This window comes from Acanthaster planci, linkage group LG20 (genome assembly GCF_054643075.1).
Source record: "Acanthaster planci isolate LZ-2023a linkage group LG20, COTS_SCS, whole genome shotgun sequence".
Classification (NCBI taxonomy): domain Eukaryota; kingdom Metazoa; phylum Echinodermata; class Asteroidea; order Valvatida; family Acanthasteridae; genus Acanthaster; species Acanthaster planci.
The window spans coordinates 1,978,401-2,001,803 of record NC_141796.1 but is presented as its reverse complement, the minus strand read 5'-3'; the positions used below and the strand labels follow the sequence as shown (position 1 = coordinate 2,001,803).

The window sequence follows — 23,403 nt, the reverse complement described above, 5'->3', positions numbered from 1 at the left end:
ATTTTATTAAACAAAACAGGGATCCAATATACGACAGATATGAGATAAACTGCAGGAATAGTAATTACAACACAAGTGAAAAGGGGGAATTACGGGGGCATTGTCAGAATAATTGGAGAAAAGGTGTTCAGCTGTCCGAAATTCATAACTCGTAACTTCATAAGTTAACGCCTGGTTCGTTTTGCTTCACAACATTTGGACAAAATAATGTGCAGCTTGACTTGTACAAAGAGACTTGTGACTTGGCTTATACGTTTAGACCAAAATAACGACTTGTGACTTGACTTGACCTGTGACCAAGTGACTTGACTTGGCCTGTGACCAAGTGACTTGACTTGTCCTGTGACAAAGTGACTTGTGGCTTGACTTGTGACCGGACCTAATGACTTGTGACTTGACTTGGCTTGCCTTGTGACCAGTTGACTTGTGACTAGACCTGGACTTGCAAAAAAATGATTTGCTGCCACCTTTGTCAAATATTAACACCAAAACCCTAAGAAACAACACCATGAAATAAAAGCAATAATTTGGGGGCCGTGAGTAAGGCTTTTGATATTTTTTCTCCCCGACATCATGTTGAATGAGCCCGAAGCCGCGTTCTAATTTGAATTTGCCCCCCCCCCACACCAAAAGCCGGAAACGCGGGCTGCCATAAATGCAGATGTTTGCGCTTTCTGTTGCAGTGCAATGATAATCAATATGCAGAAGGTGTAGCTTATGCATGAGCATCACTGCAGGGAAATTTCTTCCGTATTATAGTCACAAATTGGCTGAGTTCTTTCAAATAATGTAAGTCTTACAGAACAAAAGTAAGAAGCCCCAAACTATTCATGATCAAAATTGTTACGGTCAATGACTGGGAAGATCGGTTCTCTGCCTTACCAAACCCCGTATTAGGTTGGTTCACTGCCATAAGACTGATGAAAACAGCCATCGATAGGATAGAGGTTAAATTTGCCTTAAAGTTGCTCACCAAACACACTGGCCTCTTGCCATGATTCCACTTACATGTTTATATCCAAGATTGTTGGCTGTAAACACCTCGTGTTTTTATAATGTAAGACTTTCCGCGTAAACCCCGGGAACAAGGAAAGTTAGAAAGAGCTGTTTTCTGACATCTTTACCGTTTCGCTTTCTAAATTCTATACGGTTTCTCATTTCAGTTCGCCTACCGGAGAGGAACTTCTCTCAGTTTGCCTCTGGTCGGGGGAAAAAATGACCACCTAGAGTGCCCTCAAACAAGGGACAACTGTTTTATGAAAAGTCTTTTGGCAACAAACACATCTTGAACGCAACCACTCGTCAGTATATTTTTCTCATCTATTTTTGTTTATTGTTTAATCACTCCACTGCAGTTGCCCATTACAATGTACTTGTTCAGACATGTCGAGGGTGAGTTCACAGACCTTAAAGTGTTTGTACAGCAGGTATACCAGGCGACCCGGGCATGCATCATCTGTGTTTACTGCCCCGCCACAGCACTACGAAGTAATATAGCGCCCTCTGTTGGCTGACACATTGAAGTTGAAACCATCTACTGCATTATTTATAACATCTGTGATGTAGGAATATATTACTATTTGCGTATTCCGAGCCGATCATATCTAGGCCACAGCTCTTTCATTTTGGGCAAAGCTGGACTTTTTTCAATGTATAGAAATGGATATAACGTGATATTTTAGCATAAAGATATTTCCTGAAAACAAAGCATCAAGATGATGCATTTACAGTTTCCAAAAAGGCGGGATTTCTACTCCTGGGAAGAATTAAGGTAAGTGAGTGTTGTTGCCAAGTGACGATAAACTGTGCGCTAATAATGTGATCGCAGTAATTTTTGTATTGACCAGTTCTGGTATGGATAGATATAGATTAAAATGTTCTCGAGTCGTCGTAGAATTAACTCTTTTGTCTCTTTTCTCCACAGCTGTTTGTCGAGGGCTCTTGGGGTAAGCTGGACATGCTATCGATTCAAATTCAAACATAGTAGGCCCTAATGTTTAAATTTAAGCCTAGGCAATGGCCCAAAGCTAGAAAGTAGAAGGCCTACAGTAAGCAGAGTCCCCTAAAGTTAGGCATAGGCCTTCCTGCTAACACGTCAGGACTTGGCGCACTTTGACGCTCACTTGACTTTCCTCACCAGCTCACACAGCATTGCCAAACCTCTTTCCTGAAAAACTTAAAACTCATTTGGTTAAACAATGTTAAAAATAGTGGTAGGCCTAGGCCTACTAGTACTATCATAGACCTAGGCCTACCAGACCTAGTAATTAGTTTTGTGATAGGCCTAGGACTGCATTGGTATTGAACCTTTGTGAAGGATTTCAGTGTCATGAAATTTTGTTCGAAATCCAAATTTTCGGCATCTGGAAAGTTGGTTCCCGGACAACCTGAACTTGGTAACCGGACAACCTGAGTCAAGTTGCCCCAACGGATGAGTTGTCTTGACCCCTTAAATTCAGCTGAGTGTTCCCTAACGTGGCGCACTTGAAAAAAATCACAAAAAATCCCACGTAAATATTTACAAAATCCTTTGACATTGATCAACGCTTGTAAAGCATAATTAGCCCAGGCCTACTTCCACTCAAATTCCTATCTGCAAGGTTATCAGAAAGTTCTGCTCCTACTTTGGGCACACAGTTTAAAAGAGTTCATTTCCCATGTCAGAAAAACTTTGAAGCAGGTACGTAAAATGGAGCTTTGTGAATCCAAAAAGGAGTTTGATGAAGTGTCTCTAATTGTGAAATTTGAGCTTCAAGAAGTTGCTCCGTTAAGACATCAGAAGCGAAAAATGAAAGTTTGCAATGTTTGAGGCCGCGCCACGTTACAGTACATCAAATGTAACAAGGCTAGGGTACTTGTATGTCGTCAGGGTTGTTTTTAACATCATGTTTTATTATTGTTAAACTTTCACCATCCAACCACTCTGAGCATAGACTGAAACTTTACAAATCGCCTCTAGTCTAAGGCTAACATAGACTATCCATTCTCAAATATTCATATAGGACTACTTATCCATAATTAATACTGGAGCATGTGCCACAAGTCAATTGCCACACCCAGACACAGGCATATGTAGGCCTAGGCCATAGCTCGATCCAGCTGAAATATTCTAGGCCTTGCAGCTTTTCCTATTTGGTTACTTGCTAGTCTTAAGTCGAACTTTAAATCATGGTAATTTTATGATTCTGCATTGCAAGCCATGTACATCTTGTTTGCCAAATTTTTACAATCTCTCGCACAGTTTCCCAGTGAAACCATCACCAACTGCATTCCGGAGGAGGTGACAAAAACACAAGATGGGATCAGTCTCAAGGTAAAAAAAATGTTAACATTTTGCCGTTGTCGAGTCACACATTACATTGATCTGGACAGCCATCTCTATTATCCAACGCCATCTATCCACCTGTCTGTATTGTATAATTGGCAAAGCATTCCAAGGGGAAACATCACATCAATTTGTGAAGAGGAGACAAACGAGAAGCAGTTACAGTTTTAGAGGTGGGATCAAAATGCTTGAGGAATATTCTGGGTAAAGCCCACGGAACTAGATAGGGACCGAACACCCAATCCACATATGGACCAGGCCGGGATTGGAACCCGGACTGCAGAGGTGGAAGGCGAGGAAAGAACCACTGCGCTAACCTGACTCCCCTGGTTGATTAATATATAATTCATAAATTCTTCCATTTGAAGCGGGTGAGTGTGTGGCTCTGGGTTCCCTCTGGGGTACTGATACGTTTCAGGTGGTCAAAGTCAAACAAATTTTGCCAAACTTCTAGCACCTAAAACAAAAGCGAACATTTTCAAAAAGGCCTAAAATAAATTTTACAAGATATAACAGTAAATTGACTCAAATCAATCTTTCATTCTTTGTTCCTCTTTACTATTCTGAATGATTTGAAACTGATCTTCCAAACATCCAAACAATTTTGTCTTTTTCCTTCCATGTTTGTCTGTTTTAAGTGTGGGGTGGTAATATTCAACGGTGGTCACTTAAATCAGTGTGGTGGGCCGCCTCACACTTGGATAGGCAGGAGAAATGCCGCTGGGGCCCAGTGGTCATCATGTTTGCTCATGTTGCCACATCTGTGATCACAAGATTTTCTATTCACCCCCCCCAAAAAAAAACTTCCCCATGTCTTCCTTCAACCCTGACAGTCCTCTGTCCGTTACCAGCTGGAGAACTGAGGGCATGTTTTGAACTTGGAGTTGATGTTTCAAATCGACTTCCAGTAAAATTGCAAGATATTTCACTGTAATCTGGGGGTTTGGAGGATTTTTTGTCCCAGTTGATGGAAAACTAGTCTGAAACATAGGTCTGATTTCTGTCTCCTGAACATGGAGTTGCTGGTACAGGCCCCCCTCCCCAAGCATGCACCCAGATCAAGATTTGCTACAGTCATTTCTAAGTCTAGAAATGCTTGAAGGCCCCCAAAACATGCATTGCTTAATGCTCAGTAGCCAAGCTGGCAAAACGCAAAACAAATGGAGACCAGGAAGCGGTCAAGTGTATGCTGCTTTTGCTTTTGTGTGCACACAGCAACTGCACATGTGCAGTGGGTGTTTTGGGAGAAGTAAGTAGAAGTAGGCTGAGGGTGTCTTCATTCAAGTCTTGCTGTTTGCAAATATTCTGTTAGATCAAATCGTCCAATATACCTCCTGTAAAGAGACCATGAAAAGGATATCTCACCACGCTGACGCTTTTTTAATTTTCAATTTGTTGTTTTTGATCCTACAGGCTATCTTGAAGTTGATTGAGCTGAAATACTTCAACGATGCTCTAGATCGTTCCATCAACATGCACACTGCCGATTACAACATAAACACGTTGCTGAAGAGTCTAAAACTTCTGAACCACAGGCTACTAAGGTAATAACAACGCCCCTTTTCAGGGAACACTGGGTAGCTGACAATCAGACTCGTTTGTTCCTTGGCTAGAGAACTGAGACCTGACATGTTGGTACCTGACTACCCCTGCAGGTAAAAATGCCTGCATCGCGGTGCCTCAGTTAAACTCACGTTTAATTTTGCCACAAAGAAAGATGCCGTCGGCAAAATAGTCACAGATATATTGGAAACATTCCCACGGGTCATCACCCCCTGAACAAACTTGGCCTTTTTATTATACTAATCATTGAAATGATTCTAGACTTTTAATCTGCGTGATCGTTTCCGCTCATCAAATAGACCGATCCATTAAGCTTGACGCCATTGTTTCCTGACCGATCCCAGCCGTGATTTATGTCCGACGTGCATTCATGCGCGTATGACGTGCGCGGTTGGAGCCTAGAAAGTAGCAATGGAGAGAAGCGCGTGCTGAGCGCCCACTTGTGCAGTGGCGGGGTTTACTTGATCGGTCTTTTGTTACGAAGGAAATACCTGTTGATAGGATTTGAATAAAAGATACCTTCGTTAATGCAAAGTACGGAGACCATGGATATTCTCATGTGTGTTCCTCCCCAGATTGAACTTAAATGAAAGGTCATTGTACTTTATTTCGTCGTCAGATCTCCTCTCCGTCTCTGATTTTAAATTTCATTCGTCAGCTTTGGTGACTTCCCAGCCTCCCTCCAAAAAGAGATGTGTATTAAATTATACAGACTGATCTCTGTTTATTCATGGCTGAGATCCTGGTCAAATCAATCTCTTTGGTCAATATATCATATAGTTTGTAGTCTGATCAGCTGAACTACCAATCTTGTAACTGTGTATTAAGCAGATTAAACTACAAGTTATCTTAGATAAGACCTATTAATGTCCATTTGATGCTAAGGTGCAAGGCGATGTAATGTTTTTCCAGATATGGCCGCAGTGCATTTTTGTCAGGAGTTGAGGCTTTAGTAGGTTTTAGAGTAACTTTTTGTGGTTATTTTGACACCAATTTAGTGGAAATCAGACTCACCGTTCTTGCGCAGCGGGCATTTTTTCCAAGACGGTTCATCAGCCCAAAATTGATCCTTTTTCTATTGCGCTGCTCAATGCACACAGGCTGGCACGCATGTAGCCTTGAACTTTAGTTGACCGTAAAAACAAATCTATATGGTCGATTGAGTTCAAACGTCACATTTATAATGATGAGTGTTTTTACATGCTAAGTTCAGAGAAAAAATTGAGCGAGGCACAGCCGACTTCTCAGGGGTTATCAAGCATTGCAGTTTTGATGAGTCCGAATTAAACTTATTACTGTGGAAACACAGCATACAAGAAAATGGATGCATGCATATGAAATCCGTCCTTAAGTTTTTCCCTACTCAATGACCAAAGTACATGTATGTGAAAAGATATATGTGGTAGCAGTCTGTGCATGGGATGTGATGGCCTGGTGGTCTGGTGACTGGACCTCTAAATCTTCTTGGTAATTCAGCACATTATAAGGAGTTGGAATCTAGCCTATGGCTCTCCTGCGCATGTGTCCTTAAGCAAGATAATTTGCCACAGGAATAAATTAATAGGCCTGCAAATGGCTGTCGTGTTGGAATTTTATCCATTTATGACAAAACAGTTGGGCTGTGCTGATTATGCAAATATTCAGCCATTAGGTCGATTATCAAATGTTTGAACATTCATCTCAAACTTGACTATTCAGAGGTGAAACTTGTCTTTGTTAATATGCGCAGCTTTTCTGAGCTGAATGACGTCCGGGTTGCCTTCCAAGTTTACGAGGCTGGCGACATGCGAGGCATGGTCATAGACACCCACACGCAGCTACGAGCCCTCAAGGTACCAACATTTCTCCCCCCCTTACTTACGTCATGTTCTGCAACAGTGTTCCAATCAAGTACTCGCAAATCCCTTGTGATGAGCGAACAAAAAAGGTAGTTAAAATGTACTCCCAGTATAAGGCCCAGACTACAACACCACTCATTTACAACTTGCGGTTAGTATTATTTTGGCCCTAAATTCTGACTTCTGAAACAGGCAAATGTTGTGAGTGTAGAAGGCAACTTTTGATGTACAGCCAAATGCCACAGGAACTGATTATAAGAATCATTTGAGCAGCATACATGTATGTGCAATATCTGTTACCACAACCACATATTTTTCCACGCTCTGGAGCGTGCCTGTGGAGTGATATTTACTACGGACATCGGCCGAGTTAAGTTCAACACATGGTCCAACTCCAAAGACTTCTCGGACTTTGTGAGTTCACAAAATGAATGGGAATTTTTAGGGTGTTCAAACGTCATAGGTGAGCCAAGAGGTGCATGGTTGCAGTCCATCACAAGTCCTTTCACAAGCCCCTTCCAAAGTCCAGTCATAAGTAACAGAGTGAACAATGACAAAAGAATGCTTTTGTCGCAGCTCATTTGAATAGCTTGCGAATTGGCTCAAGACTGAATGACTTGTGACGGACTTACAGGGGCATGCTGGGACTTGCGAACGACTCAAATGCAACACTGCATGGTGGTTTAACCCATCAGCGTGCCTGTGAGTAACGAAAGCCAGATTGTGGTTACACATCCTACGGTGTGTAATGGTGGACATGCTTACGATATAAAATGTATCTGCACTGGACCATTTCAAAGCATTCCGTGCTCTGTGATGAGTGTGCACCCTCAAGGTTGACGCTGTTTTGTGCGTCCTCCTCTAGCTATGTGACCGCACCATAGCACCTATGAAAATGACGCACCGCATCAAGCACATGCAGGAGAACTTTGACGAGCCAGGACGGATACAACTCTACGAATTCCTGGATCTGATCGTCCTGTAAGTACGCTGGTGAAAAAGTACCAACAACGAGGGCTACGGTTCCGAGAAAGGACCAAAAATTGAATGGTGTTCTCCTCGATACATTTCAAAATTCATTTCTCGAAATGCAGTTCAAAAATGTTTTTTCATATGGGTAATTCTACAAAGTCGGGGTCCAAAAGTGTGACTTTTTTTGTCCCTGTTACACCTGACCTGTGCACTTTGACTTCGCAATATCACCAAAATTGATTTTAAACTATATTTATTTGTTGGGCAGGTACTTTGCATCAATTCATCACTCTCAGAAATCAGAGAATGGGTTCTGAATAACTAAAATAATATGTCAGATGTGACAGGGACACGAAAAGAAATTGGACCCCTAATTTATAGAACGATCATATACAAACAATGAATATTTATGAGTGCAGTGGTAAGAACAAGATTGAGGTGAGAAATGGAACGTTCCATTCCATGAGGGGGAGCTGCGTGGAATATAACAATCCATTGTCATCACATGAAAACTTTGTTTTTTTCACTTCTTGACTTGTGAAGCATTCAGTATTTCAACATCTGAATAAATCTTCAGTAACTGATTGCTATAAACTTGTATTCTCAGATTTACCCTTGTGCAGTTTTGAATCAGTATGTTTTTATGTTTTTCGACAGTCACTCTTTGTGGACACCAAATTTCTGGAGTTTTTTTTTGACGGCATGCTCGATTTGTGTCTGTGTATTTGTGACCTCTGCGTCACTCAACAAGTTTGACGGCTCTTCTATCTGTCATCAGTAACAGCGTCGGCCCATTTGTGGGAAAAACATGCAAACCATGCATTTGTTGTTTGACCCCAAAAGCCTGTCACATGGCTCTGGTGCACTGTTGAGGCGGTGCGAACAGAGGTCATGCAATCTGCCTCGAGTAGAAGCACCCCCTCATCGGTTGGAAAGAGCCGCGTTGGTTAGGAGTGTTCATTGCGTTGACATGTGCATTTGCTAGTCGTTCGTGAACCAGCAAAGTTCAGTGCCTACCAAAGGAGCCTCTGTTGCTAAGAAAATAGCGCCCTCTCATGGTCCAGCTCGGAGCCCATAGGACATGCACTTCCTCTTACGTGATCAATCAATTCCGTCATCAGGTTTATTACGGACGGACGGGATATATTTTGTGTTGTATAATAGGGGAGTAAATAAATGCTTGGCTGGTCTGAAGCGTTCGTTTCAGACGGCATGAGGAGAATGGATGCTGATAGCGCCCAAGCTAATGGTGAGAGACAGCTGAGCATCTACCTATTCATGAACACCTTTTCAGTCACAAGGTCCGACCAATTTTTAAAAATGCTAAATTTCCGATGATTTTGTTGACTTCTTTTTTTCAAACACCCCTCTAGCCATGTTCCTCTCACGAATAGTCGTGAACAGTCTGATGAAATCCGAATCGTCTTCTCTCTACAGATGCGAGCTGTCTAAGGACGTGGACGTTCCGGATTTCAAGTACGGAGCATTGGACAAAACGTGGCGGCGTCTCTTTCAGGTTGGTTCCATTTGGTGTTGAGATGTCTTGGTTCCTTCTGCTCAGTCTGAAGGAAGTGAATTGTTTTTAGATTCTTGGATGAGAGGGCCGTAGTTTTGTGGTCCGGGGCCTTCAGACCAAATTTTTCCAGGGAGTTCTGCTGAGAGTGGGTTTGGAGTTTGACAGGTGGAATGCGTTGGGTGTCTTCAGGCGAGGAACAGTTAGGATCCAGACACAACACTGGCCTAGTGGCATGTATAGTAGTTGAGACCATCACAAGACCAGATGCGAGACGTGACATAAGACCAGTCAGTAGACCATTCACAAGGCCGGTCACAAGACCATTTACAAGGCCGGTCACAAGACCATTCAAAAGGCTGGTCACAAGACCATTCACAAGGCCGGTCACAAGACCAGATGCGAGACTTGATATAAGACCAGTCAGTAGACCATTCACAAGGCAGATCACAAGACCAGTCACAAGGCCGGTCACAAGACCAGTCACAAGGCTAGTCATTAGATGATTCACAAGGCCCGTCAGTAGACCATTCACAAGACCGGTCACAGAACTAGTCACAAGACCAGTCACAAAAATAGTCATTAGACCAATCACAAGACTAGTCCCAAGACCGGTCTCAAAACCAGTCACAAACCATTCACAACATCAGTCACAAGACCAGTCACATGTCCAGTCACAAGACCATTGACAAGACCAGTCACAAGGCCATTCAGAGAACCAGTCACGAGACCATTGACAAGACCATTGCCAGGACCAATCACAACACCGGTCACAAGACCAATCACAAGACCGCTCACAAGTACCGGTAACGGTTTCAGCTATCCGCTCTGAGCGTGAACTAGGGAGGTTCTGGTTTTACGTAATTATAATGATGGTGCTATTTTGGGAACTTGCTAGTTCAACTTCCAGTACCTCTTGGTGACTATCCACCTCCAAACTATGTTATTTTTATGTGCTGTTAGCTGTCTCCATTTTGGCTCGTTCTGTGTTATAAATTTCTCCCGTTGGACACCAATTTTGTAGAAAAATAGCAACGGCGTATTCAGCGCTATCTGGTGTGTGTGAATTTAGTATGCAAATGCTCTTATACGGACGCACGTGTTGATCCAAATATCTTCGAAATACAGTACAGCCAATGAGCGTCACTAAAATATGACGCCCAAAGTGCAGATGCGCCTGGCAATTTGCAGGAAATGATGTCATAAAAGACTGTCGGTCCCTTAATCGTTCCTATCCTTGGATTTTAGGCATTTGTGGTTTGTTGTCTTCTTGACAGCTTGATAATTTCGAGGAAGTCTGTACGACCAAAGATGAGAAGTTGGAGCAGCGCTTGAACCAGCAGTTCCGAGAGACGGAGCTGAACTACGGCAAGGAGCAGCTGGCCAGCAAACGGATCCCACGAGAGAGCGCGGTCGACACCTCACGGAGGATTGAACAGGTGCAGAGTTTGAGTGGAACCACTCCAGTGACGTCGTGTCCTGTTTCTAGTGTTGGTCGCATACGAGGCACCTCGGTGCAGGGCCGAGTTAAAAGCTAACATGTTTAGGGTCTGGCGTTTGGGGAAAAAGACCTGAGATTTTTTTTCTTTTCAAGATGGCTGCCATTATTTTTTAAAATTCCCAACAACCAAACTAGTGTTTCCACTCTTTAAAGGCACGAAATTGAAAGAGACATGTTGGACAAGAGAATTGAAGATACTTGAAGTGGGTTTTATTACGTTTGACGAGCTGTTTCAAAAAAAATTTGTAAAATACAGCACTGGCCAATGTGTGATTTACAACCATCAGAATCCAGTCCACGTTAACTCTTATTTATTTACTCGGATATCCAACAGCGGAGATCCGCCACTTACAGGTGTCTTGGAAAACAAAACAAAACACAACTAATAAAAAAAACTGACTTACGGATTAAAAAAAAGGGGACAAATCCAAATTACTTGTAAATAAATAAATAATTGTATAAACATAAACTTCAGTTTAAAACTGGCTCGTTTTACTCTAGTGGCCAATTTGCGAGGTCACATAAACTTTGCATGTTCACTTTACAGACATTGTTTCAGCTGAGCTCAAAAATCACAGCTGGTTGGGACAGTAAACATGAATATGTTAAAAAATTTTCACTTGGTTGAACTTGTATGTTGTTGCTAGCTAGCGGCTGGGGCTCTTCTCCATGGAAGATTTTGCTTTTGTCTGCTTTAGCTCGTTCATTTAGACGTAGCCGTTATTTCCGATGTCATGATCGTTTCCATTTTGTCTCCAGGTGCGCCACCATAACAGGAAGTACCGTGAGCTGCAAGGGTTCATGGGACAGTCCACGGCCCAGGTCCAGCGGACGAAAGCTGGGCACGTCCGGTGCCGCCCGGTCACCGCCCCCGAGATCGACGCGTTCCGTCTCCCGCCCGACTCGCCGCTCCACTCGCTGCCGCGCCCGCACACCGTGTCCGACGTAAGTGTCGGCCGAGAGTTTCCTTTGCCTGTTGGCGCACTATGTGGTTTTTTCGCACTCCACGTTTGTTGGTGTCATTGCAGTTTGCGGTGATTTCTTTTTTCTCATAAACATTTCCACCTGTTTGGGTTTTAAAAGTCGGCTGGGTGTTAAACAATTAACATGCCGTGCATTATTTTTGCACAATGTTGCACCTCATTGTTCAGGAAAATTGATTCAACAGTTTTAGTAAAGCTTGTCACATCCATACCATTACCTGCAGAGATTTTGTATCAGTCAGATTTTCGCCAGATAGAAAGAAACCCCAAACAAATGTGTTTCTCCAAATTCTGTTGAATCAAAGAAGGCGCGAAGACCAATGATTTCAAGTTTAATAAAAGAATGACACATTTTGGTGAATTCGAACAGAAATGGGAATTGTAGGCCCATTGGAAGGCCAGTTTGTCCTCCCTTATTTAGTGTTTCAAGCTTCTTTGTTTAAAAATACAGCTGTGGATAAAAGAAGGTAGAAAATTACTTCACTTAATATGAAAAAGACTAAATTTGGGGGGTTTTGCAGTATCATGAACAATAAATATCCTGACAATTTGAACCCAAATAAATATTTTCTCCTTTTATAGAATTACAGTTGCAAAATCTAGGTCAGTTTGTTAAAATTTTGCAATTGTTTTAGACCCACACTATAAAAGTTGTTTTCTGTATCAACGGTGGTTTTCCTTTTCCATTTCAAAAGTTGAATTCCCTTTCATCACTTTCACAATTTGAATTCTGTTTTAGAAATTGAAAGGTCTCCGTTTAATTTTCAATTTTTCCTTGAAGCAAAAACAAGTCAAAAATTACATTTTGTTTCCAGGAGTTCCCTCTTGCTTTGGCCAGACAGTGTTCCTCTATCAAAATGAATAGCTTTGTCATAGTTTTTTCTTTCAATGAAACCACAAGTTCTGAAAATTTTTGACTTTCTGCAAATTGTTTTTTCCCCAATTTTACTCAGTCGGCAAGAGTGCATAACAACTCTTCCATGGGTAATGAAACAATTGTCCTCTTTACGTCAATCTCTGTTTTTACTTCAATCATGCCCACCTTTAGAAAGATTTGCTGAGGAACCTTTGAGGACATCAATGTGTCCTTGCACCCTATTTTATTTAAAGTTGATTCGCCACGCATAAAAGTTGATCAGGATTCACGTTTGCTGTTTCACTCCAATTTCACTACCATTCTTCCGCATGCCTCTGCCGCACTTTCCTGTCTGGCTTTCGCACACGCACAGCTCACGCCACGCTTGACCACAGCACCGCCCTCGCAGGAGTCACGCTGCCGACCTCAGTCGGCACCGCACTCGGCCACGTCCGACCGCTCCAGCAGGTCCCAGAAGGTAGGCCCCCTTCTGAAATCCACTTGAGGTTTGCGGTCAAATCAGGTCGGACTTCCTTTTTGGAATAAAAGGAAAAGAAGTGGACCTGAGATCGGCACGAGCCTTCAATCAGGTTCCAAATGGAGCTGGGTTATTTTTTGCCAGGGGACATGTTTATAGCGTGATCTTGCCACAAGTTTGTGGCTTCCATTGACATGGGTTACCGGTATTTCTATCAATGGCAAAGTTTCGGACATGCCCCAAGACTCAGGTCCGGATTGAAGTCAGAGCAAGAGACCAAGTGTGACTCAACCCGACAAAACTAGTCACAAGTTGATAAAGCCACTTTCGAAGCCTTGAAAATAATCTCACATAACGATAATCAACAGAACTCCTCAATACTGCTCATCCACGGAATGCTTCTTTCCATCAGGACGCTAAATTGAGGGATATATCAAACGGAGATCTAAGTTTGCTCTCCCTGATGCTGTGCTGTAATGTAAAAATGGCCTTGAGACTCATTTTGTGGGATCCAGTCACAAACCAAGGCTGTACTCATATTGCTGGTATTGGTCTCACAGTTTTCATTTTTTTTTTAAAGTTCCCTGTAAGTCCATCACAAGTTATCCTGTCTTAAGCCAAGTCATAAGCCATTCAAATGAGCTGTGACAAAAGCATTCTTTTATCATTGTTCAACCTGTTACTTATGACTGGCCTTATGAAGGGACTTGGGATTGGACTTGTGACTGGACTTGGGAAAGGACTTGTGATGGACTCGAATACAACACTGTATATAGCATCCTTGCATAGGCGTCGAGTGCACCATGCAGTAACATTCAACTGTCGCACTAGCTTCTCTGTTTGGCCCCACGAGGGAGCCCTTCAGCACAGAATCCACATTCTTTTTTCACATTTGCATTCACAAGGTGTGAAAAATATTTTTTCACTTGTGGGAAAAGGCGTGAAATTGTTTTGCCACTTGCGTGAAAAGGTGTGAAAATGTTTTGCCTTTAGTGTGAAAAGGCTTGGAAATGTTTTACCCTTTGTGTGAAAAGGTGTGAAAATATTTTGCCACTGTAAGAAATTATTTCCATATTTAGTGAAATGAAAGCGAATGAAGTGTGAGAAGAATTTCCTATAGAGGCAGCCATCTTCCCGGTCAGTGCTTTTGTTAGGGGGGCTATGCACAGAAGGTCTGCTCATTTGTATCTCTATGAAACAAAAACACTGACCAGGAAGACGGCTACCGGGTATAAACTCTTGCCTGCTTAACTTTCAGTTGTAATGTCCTGTAATGTCCAGTACCATCAGAATGCTAACATTGAGCAATTTATCAAAACAGCCGGAGCTCAGTTTGCCCTTTCTGATGCAAATTGAGACAAAATGGGAAGCGTTGCGACACTTGGTGGCTGTAAACATACCAGTCCTTTTTACAAGTTCTGAGCGTGCGTGCATAGTTGGGTCATTCCATGAGGTTGGGGCACAGTTTGTGATGGTGTCAATTGTTACGTGGGTTCCCTAAAAATGACCAGCTATTTCCCTGCAGGTGGATTCCACATTGACATTGTTACACATCTTGCAAGGCTGAATACAGAGGGGTGTGTTATTTCCACAGAGTAAATGACCGACTCTACAGGTCATGACAGGTGGTAAAAGTTGCCCATGTAACAAGGACAGTGTCACAAGTTGTGCCCCAACCTCATGGAATGACCCAGTTCGGAGCTCACACAATATTGTAAATAAGGACCCGAATGTCCGCTGCCACCATCGCCTCACTTTAAAACTGGTCTTAGGGCTCCTTCAGCTGTTTTCTTAAAGTGTGGTTTTGAGTGTCTGTGGCGTGTTGTGCTTGATGTCTACAGTCTGTACTGCACATTACGAGCCAGTTTCCAAAAGCACATCATATCAATAATTATGGCCGTTGCTGCACTGATGTCTGTCCTGCCAAAATGCTGCACCCGCTGCACCTGCTGCGATGCATTTTAAAGGGCAGTTCATACTTGGCAGGAACGCAAGGACAAATGTGATTTCGTGGCATTAAATCAAGTCTTCACCCTACGAATTCACAAAATTTGAATACGTTTCCACTCGAGCAGATTTGGGCGGAAACATTCCGTGACGTCAAACTTGGCTTCCATTTCCCTTTCACCCGAAGCATGAAGTAGCCTTTAAGCCCATCCAGGCTGGATTATCCGATGATAGGCATAAAGGGCACTGTGCCGGGGATCGAAATGAAAAATTAAGAGGTGAAGGAAAAAAAAATGAATGGATCAAAATATCACAGCCGGCCATGAAACATACAAAGGGTTTTTGAAACACCTCTGGCATCTGTCTTTCCATTCTGATTTTGGGCAAAACAGCATCGGAGTCAAGTTATTGTATTGATTTCATTTTCTCAATTTTGTAAGAGCTCCATATAGAGACATCGCTTACTCCCCCTTGCAGTGGTCAATAAACCATCAGATAGAAAGTCCATTTTAACAAAACAAAATTGAAGCAATTACTTTTACAGAAAAACACTTGAACGTTTTCAGACAAGTCTCATAGGGTTTGTGCACAGGGTGGCAAGTTGAGTCCCAATATGGAACTCTCCCTAAATTTTAGTTCTGGAAGTTTATATATGAATGATATTTCCTATTTCCAAATTTCAATCATTTTATAAGGAATCCTGATCATGAAATTTTCTTCTGTTTGCCATTCCGCAAGTACATGCATATGCATACAGTTCAGACAGGGTCATGTGATAGGTAACTCACCAATCAGAAAGCTCGATCCCAAATTCAAACGTGCCATTTTCGATTCATAGTTTTTCAGCTCGGTGGAGAGTACGATGCCGGAAGACCCCAGAATACGACTACTGCAGGCCCTGCACGAGAAAAGGAGTAAGTGGATTCCCCTCCTCCCTGACCGCCTAAGCCACGCCCCTCACTTTACGCATCAAATATCACAGCGTTAATGTAGATGTCAGTGAGAACCATCATTGCCTTGGTGTACATGTAGCTTTGGGTTTATTTTAACATTTTCACTGACTAATTGTGGTTGTCTTTTTTGATTTTAGGAAAATTGGGGTTTAAAAGTTTGCATAGTGAATGTCGTAATGAGACAAAGGATTCAAGTACCGTACGTCTCTCTTTCTTGTGAGCGAAAGAGGGGCTCAAAAGAATCTGTGGCTCTACGTCTCGGAGACTTCCCTCTCTCCGTTATCAGGAAAATCCGAAAAGCTGTCTTTTGGCGTTCTTTGTTTCTGGCTTTGAAAGAATAACAAACTTACAGTGATGTCCCTTCAGTGATGTGCAGACAACCTGCTGCGAAGCAGCCTAATGGTTGCAGCCTGAAGGTTTCATCGTCAGGGGTTGAGAAATCTTCGCTGCCCGTGGAAATTGAGTTGCCTTGAAATGTACATGAACTCCACGAAAACAGAGATTTGCATCTTTGCCAGTTTACCTGCGGAAGCTTGATTGCCGGCTTCCTCGTGTAAAATGTTGGTTTCGTAGGAGGGTCAGGCCCTAACACAGTATTTTTATACCTTGACGTGTACTCCATTTTCTCTGGATTAAAAATCCTGCCTGCCACAACTTGAAAATTCTAAACCTGCATAACTGTTGAAAATTAAAGGGTTGAAAAAAGTTAAAATTACAAATGGGATAATACTTGGGGCTTTTTTCCAGCTCTGAAGTCAGTCCCGCCTGGCTCCACTTCAAGGAACGCCAGAACCGAGCTGGCAAACTCCAGCCTGTCCTCGGAGCAGCCTTGGAAGAGTATGATCAACACTTACGTGCGACCTTCGACCCCGCGGGTGGTCACAGAGCAGGACGTGGCCGAGCGGCAGCATGTTCTGGACAGCCTACAATATCAGATAGAGACACTGGTAAGGATTTTGGTGTGCGGTTTTAATGCCACCGCACCCTTAGAAGCCATCGTCTGATTGGCTGAGAGAATGTCACATGACAGACAAATCTTGACCTGAGCGGTGTCACCTCCTGAGGTGACCCATTGCGCGTGTTATTTTCCATGCAGAGACAAAGTTAAGGTGTAAAATAAATCCTGATGGCTGGAAATAAGACTAGTCTACGTCGGCAGCCCTGAGAACCACAACATATCTCCTTGGGGGAGAGGTTTACTTTACCATGAGTGAAAGCAGTCATTATATGACAGGATCCCACAAAATGAGTCTTTAGGCCTTTTTTCCAGTAACTTTTGCTTTCATTTACATTTAAAGAGCAATGCTAGAGCTCTCTGTTTTGATGTATATAGCTCAGTTCAATATCTGGATGGAAAAGCGCATCATTTTAGTTGGAAGTGGTTGATATACACCGTACAAGGTCTTTCCAAAGACCTTCAATTCAAACTTGCCTCTGGCAATTTGTGACTCATTTGCATTGGCCTTTTTTTTTTTAAATTTTAATTACAGGTTTTTGCCCTTACACCGACGTATGTTCATAAACACTGTATACCCAGTGCTAGTCTGAGGGCCCGTGAAAAAAATTTACCAACCTTACTCGGGTGGGACTCGGAGGAGGGTGATAATGAAGCAGAAGGTCGTGGGTTCGAGTCCCACCCGAGTAAGCTTGTGATTTTATTCACAGGCCCTCGGATAAGCACTGAGTATACAGTGTTTATGAATATGCGTCTGTGTAAGGGCAAAACCCGTAATTAAACTTAACATCTTCCAAACACAAGATTTCTTTTTGCTTCACTTTTCCTAACTCACGAGAGATCAAAGCTGTTTGCAAGGAAGCACCTTCTAAACTTGAACAATCCAACGTACTCTAGTTTGTAGCACAGTTTTCACACACTCAAGGGGTCTGGTTTAAAGGAGATGTTGATTCTTTTTTTTCTGCAGGAGGAGAGGACTTTGCAGAAGCTCGAGCAGCAAATGAAGATGCACCTCCCTCGTTACTATCGGCAGAAGAAGGAAACGATGGAGGATGTGAGGAGAACTCCAACCCCCATCAAACCCAAAAAGGTATGTCAGATCATCCTGCCCCTTAGCTCAGCTAAATTGTCCTGACTTTCAGCACCAGGTTGAGGGTTTGATAGGCCCTGAGCACCAGTGTTCCACAGGCTGTCCGTCTTGACCAGAAGCACCCCCTCATTGATTGAAAAGAGCCACTTTGATGGGGAGAGTTCATTTCTGTTGGTAGCGACGTGACCATAACGTTAGGATTTCATAGTCGTTTGTGAACCAGTGAAATGAAGTTCCTCCAAAGGAGCCTCCATTGCAGGAACAATTGCACCTTCTCTTGGTCCTCACTTGGGCCTCATAGTACCAGTGTTTCATAGTGCTCAGTAGTCCCTCACAAAGGTGTTTGGTAGGCCCCTTCTTAACACCAGTGCTGTTTAGGTCCTGTCATCAGTGACCCATGGGCTCTGGGACAAGCATTCCATAGGCCCTTCTACCAGTGTTCCATAGGTCCTAGCACCTGTGTTCTATTAGCCCCAGGCACTAGTAGTCCATAGGCACTAGGCAGCAGCTTTCCATAGGCCCTAGCACCAGCATTCCGTTGGCCCTAGAAACCAGTGTTCCATAGGCACTAGGCACCAGCGTTCCATGGGTCCTAGCACCTGTGTTCCATTAGTCCTAGGCACCAGTAGTCCATAGGTCCTAGCACCTGTGTTCTATTAGCCCTAGCACCTGTGTTCCATTGGCCCTAGTCAGAGATGGAAGGCGAGGAAAGAACCACTACGCCAACCAGACTCCCAAATCCGACTCCCCTAAAGGTTGGCATGTGTGTTACCTGCCTTGACATGCAGGCCATTTGGAATCAATCTCTTCTGTAAGAGTGGTGGCTCTGAGATAAACTGGTGAATGTAAACTCAACGTTTTGTCCAGGATGCTCTGGTCCTCGTGAGAGGTCTTTTAATACTCGAAACGTCAAGTTGGCACTCATCAGTTCTTCTCAGAGCCACCTCTTACAGAAGAGATTGATTCCACGTGGTTTGCCTGCAAACCGTCTGTCAGTCTAGCCTCCACCATGCAAAGTTTCAAGTCTTGTGTGGCCCGTTTATCTGTGTTTACCTCACAGAAAGGGAAGAAAAAGAAATCAAAGGTTGCACATGTGCCTCCGGAATCCATCGAAAGATTAGTCCATCCTGTCTCGAGACAGTACCATGACGTCCACGACAAGAACTGCGATGCTCGAATGCAGGAATTTGATGTTCCTAAGAGTAGCCGGCGGCCAAAGACAAAAGGAGATGAGAGGAAATCAGAGAATTTTATTCCCAAACCGCAGTTGTTTCTTGACGGTCGCAGGCTGAGCGTCTCCAGCGATAAGAACTTCGAGACAGCGAGCACGATGAGTAGCATGGCCGACTCCAGCATCGCTCGGACCACGGACCTCGCCAGCCACTCCCTGCCACTTCACTCAGCTTTCTCGCACAAGCAGCGTGCCCCCTCCCCGCCACGAGTCCATGATCCTGAGAAGTTCCGCGAGTCGCGGGTGGGCGCTGCAGCGGTCCTGCACGACTTCTTCAATGACGTCAAGGCGGACGCCAGCAGCGACACATCATCTGTTAAACAGGCTGAGCATCCGAGAGATGCCGTGCTGGGAGACAATAGACAGTCCCAAGCCAGGAACTCCTCGATCCAGGATAGCCACGCCCGTAGCCCCGCCCGGCTGGCCAAGAAGACAGCTTCCGACCCAAGGCTCTCACGGTGGGAGAAGGCCCGCATCATGCGTAAGATCACTCTGCAGGAGGAAGAGGAGCTGAAGATCAACGGGATCTCGCTCAGCGAGATTGACCGGCTGACGTTCAAAGGTGAAGACGAGCAGATACAAGACCTAAGGATGATGACCAAAATAAGCAGCCAGGACTTGTACATGAACTAACCTTCTAAACACCATCAAGCGACCTGACCATCAACAATCCTCACAGTGTATAAGGCGCACATTGCTACACGCAAAGAGTCTAGACCAGCTACAGGTCTTTACTTCCTCGAGATCTTTGTTGAAGTGAACAACCAAACTTGAAACATGAACAAGGATTAAAGTTTGATGCAGACTGACTTATGATCTAGAGTGAAGCATATGATCTCTGTGTTATAACAATCGAGTGCACTTTTCAACATTAAAATGAATTTAGACTTTGTGCAAGTAAGGTGTGAGGCAGCTGGGACAGTTTTCATCGGAATGCGTACAATCTTGGCGCAAGAAATGGTCGCCCCACCAGATTGTCTCTGCTTTGTAGCTGAGGCTTCTCTTGCATGGAGCAGATGCAGAGAAGTAGTGACTAGAGGTCGCCATTGTTCGCCCCGTGCCTGATTGGAAGGGGACGGTGTAGAGCATGAGTGACAAGGGAAGGGTATATGACTACCCTCCTTGCCGATTCCTGTACCCTGCTCATACATAATGGAAAAATCACTGCATACCAGGGAAGAATGGTGTCCACTCACCTCACTGGTCCCCATGCACTGGTATCACATATGGAGAATAACTGTGAACCAGTGAAGAAGTGGGAACCCTCACCTCACTGGTTCCCATATTCTGTGAACACATAAACAGAATCACAGCATACCAGGAAGAATGGAGACCTCTAACATGCTGGTTCCCATATCCTTTTAACATGTGGAGAAGTACTATGTACCAGTGAAAAAGTGGGACCATTCGCCTGATTGGTTCCCATGCTGTTTCACTGAATGCAACCAACGTGATGCCGGACAGTATGAAAGAATGGATTTTGCTAGTTATCAGCTATTTTGTAGCTGGCTGATGCTTTTATTTAGAGCTTAACAAAGAAAGTTGTAGAGCTGTTTGTATTGCACTGTTTGAGTACTTTTTTCATTTTCTGCCTTGCCCTAGAAAAAGTTCCAAATTTCTTCTCACAAATTCAGCTGGTCCATGAAAGATGTTTGATTTTCAGCTAAATTGTAGGAGAGAGATCAGATTTTTACCATCATTCCAGGCAAATTCCAGCATGTTACACTGGGATAATATTTCCTTGGCAATCCAAAATGATTTTTAAAAAGTCTGACATAGTAAAAAAATCTTTCAGCTGTTAGAAATGCCCACTGAAATTCTTCTGAGCGGTGTTGTGGTCGAGTCCATCTCAAGTCCCATCTCAAGTCCCGTCGCAAGTCCTGTCATCGCGAGACTTGTCATAAGTAACAGGATGAACAACGATAAAGGAATGCGTTTGTTGCCGTTCATAGTTTGCGACTTGGCTCAAGACTGGGTGACTTGTCATCCTGATTCAACTACCCACTGCTTTTAAGAAGCTAGGCCCCCGTTCTGAGCAGGGTCAAAATATTTTATGGTTTTACCTGAGTTTCCTAAAAGCTTCGGTGTCATTATGTGGGGTCGTGTGCACAAAAAAAAGGAAGGAAAGATCTATTGAGTTGTCTTGGTAAGGATTAATGTTGTGGGTTTTCTCGGTCCTTTTCTTTCGAATTGTTTCCTGTTTGAAAGGATTAATTTTGAAAGGCTAGTTTATTTACTGCCCAAATTTGTAGCCAAGAGCTATATTTTATTCGAGGACAAAAGCTTTAAAGAGCACCTCTAAGGAAAAAACATTTTCTCTGATTTTATTTGTTCAAATAAATATGGAAGCATCCAAATCGAACGCAGTTTCCTTTGTCTTCAGAACTCACCTATAACAAGCTAAAAATGCATGTAGCCATTGTTTGGTATGCACAAGGGTTTATCCACTGCGAAGACAGGGCGAGGGTTCACCTCGTTTTCTCCGAATGACGCAATCTACGTTCCGAATTCGCATCTTGGCGTGAACAGAAAAAAGGCCCTTTAAGCTTATTATAGTTGAGCTCTGACAAATGACACCGCGTTCGATTTGGATACTTCCATATTTATTTGAACAGATAAAATCAGAGGAAACGTGTTTTCCTAAGAGGTGCTCTTTAACGCATTTTCGATCAAGTGAAATTCGGCCCCGTGCCCCGGGGCTCTTTTCCGTGAAATCCTTTGTATACGTTAACAGTCGGAGCATGGAGGTAGGACAAGACTTGTGATGGACTCAACGACCACACTGGATCGAAGCCTTTTACCTGAGAGATAAAGTAGTAGCCTGACTCTGTTCTGAAATAGCGTTTGTATATGTAGACAGTCAATCTTTTCTAGTCGCTTTATTTTGGTAGACATTTGCGGTGTGTATTTAACTGGTTCTAACAATGTTTTTCATACAGGCGTTTCACAGTACTCTCTAAATCGGAAAGAGTGAAATTAGGGACAAGACGTTTTAGAGTGAAAATCACTCTGAATTTAGACTGAAAAAGGCAGAAAGTGGCCCCTTCCAGTGGAGGCTTGAGTGAAATTTCAGCTTTTTGGAGTGAAAAAAAAAATCACTCCAATTCGTCTCGTCTTTAATTTCAATCGGAGGGATTGAATTTTCACTCAAATGGAGTGAATTTTCACTCTTTGGAATTTAGAGAGTAGTGCGCCGCCAAGAACTTGCAAAGCGTTGGCCAATCACAATGCGCGAAATCTGTCGACCCAATGAAAAGGGTCGACCAATTTGCGCGTTGTGATCGACTGACGCGTTGCAAACTCTTGGTGGCGCACTATTGTGAATCGCCCGTATTCTAAATAGTTCCTGAAATTGGTGCTTCAGTTTATGCAGCTTGCACTAACAGTTATTTGTGTGTGGATTTTTTTTTATTCCGATGTGCTTTTTCTCTTGCCTAATTCTTCCGGGGAAAAAAATGCAAATCAGAAAATTGTTTCCTGCACCGTTTTTGCTGTATGCCAAGTGTGTTCACGATTTCACCAAAGATGGTCATGTGACTTTATCAATGTTTAAATTGTGTAATCAGCATTATAATTAAGATTTTTCTGTTAGCTTACTGATTGTGCCTTTTCGAAAACAAAAAGCATTTTTCGGCTAGAAAAATCCAGGGTTGAAAGGTGTGTGAATTGGAAAGTCATGCTTTATGCACGGCCAGTGTTGCAACTTGGTTGCCAAATAGTATCATTAATCAGTATTACTATTGTGACCAATTATTGAAAAAAAATCCTATATCGTGAACAGAATTTTCTGACTGCATTTATGTGCGTGTAATCTGTTAATTTCATAATTATTTTGGCAAAGTAGAAATTGTTTGCAAGTGAAACACATTTTATTAGTTTCATGAAATTGTACAAAAACTGCAAGTTCTCGAGTTTTTGGTTTGGGACAAAGTTTGGCTGTTGTTGAGAACAGATCATCTGGGCGAATGGGGGAGACGTGCTGGCGCCCTCTTGGGGGGCATTGCCCCTCTTCCAATTCCTCATAATTTGGAGAAAACGAAGTAGCTTTGAAAATACTCCAAAGTTTGTCTTCAAGAGATGGATAAGATGTTCGGGTGACTAAACTAACAAAAACAGATCAAGCTTTAAAATGGATTCTGTGTTGGGAAAGTCATGGTAGATTATGTTTGAGCTCGAAAACATCGAGAACTTTTGAGGT

At 43.1% G+C, this 23,403-nt stretch overlaps 1 protein-coding gene across 2 annotated transcripts; it reads left to right on the top strand.

Annotated features, from left to right (window-relative positions):
• The first annotated feature begins 1,568 nt into the window (after positions 1 to 1,568).
• On the top strand, positions 1,569 to 22,814 carry LOC110975537 (uncharacterized). 2 transcript variants are annotated; one of them, XM_022228101.2, is made up of 14 exons: positions 1,569 to 1,771; positions 1,925 to 1,946; positions 3,242 to 3,313; positions 4,739 to 4,869; positions 6,618 to 6,720; positions 7,592 to 7,707; positions 9,136 to 9,214; positions 10,489 to 10,650; positions 11,472 to 11,657; positions 12,925 to 13,029; positions 15,815 to 15,890; positions 16,677 to 16,876; positions 17,852 to 17,974; positions 19,035 to 22,814. In XM_022228101.2, exons 1-14 carry the CDS (start codon positions 1,716 to 1,718, stop codon positions 19,836 to 19,838), a joined length of 2,235 nt encoding a protein of 744 aa, XP_022083793.2. In that variant the 5' UTR covers positions 1,569 to 1,715; the 3' UTR covers positions 19,839 to 22,814. The 2 variants fall into 2 exon arrangements, with proteins under 2 accessions (XP_022083793.2, XP_022083794.2); XM_022228102.2 differs by lacking the exon at positions 12,925 to 13,029.
• The last annotated feature ends 589 nt before the right edge of the window (positions 22,815 to 23,403 follow it).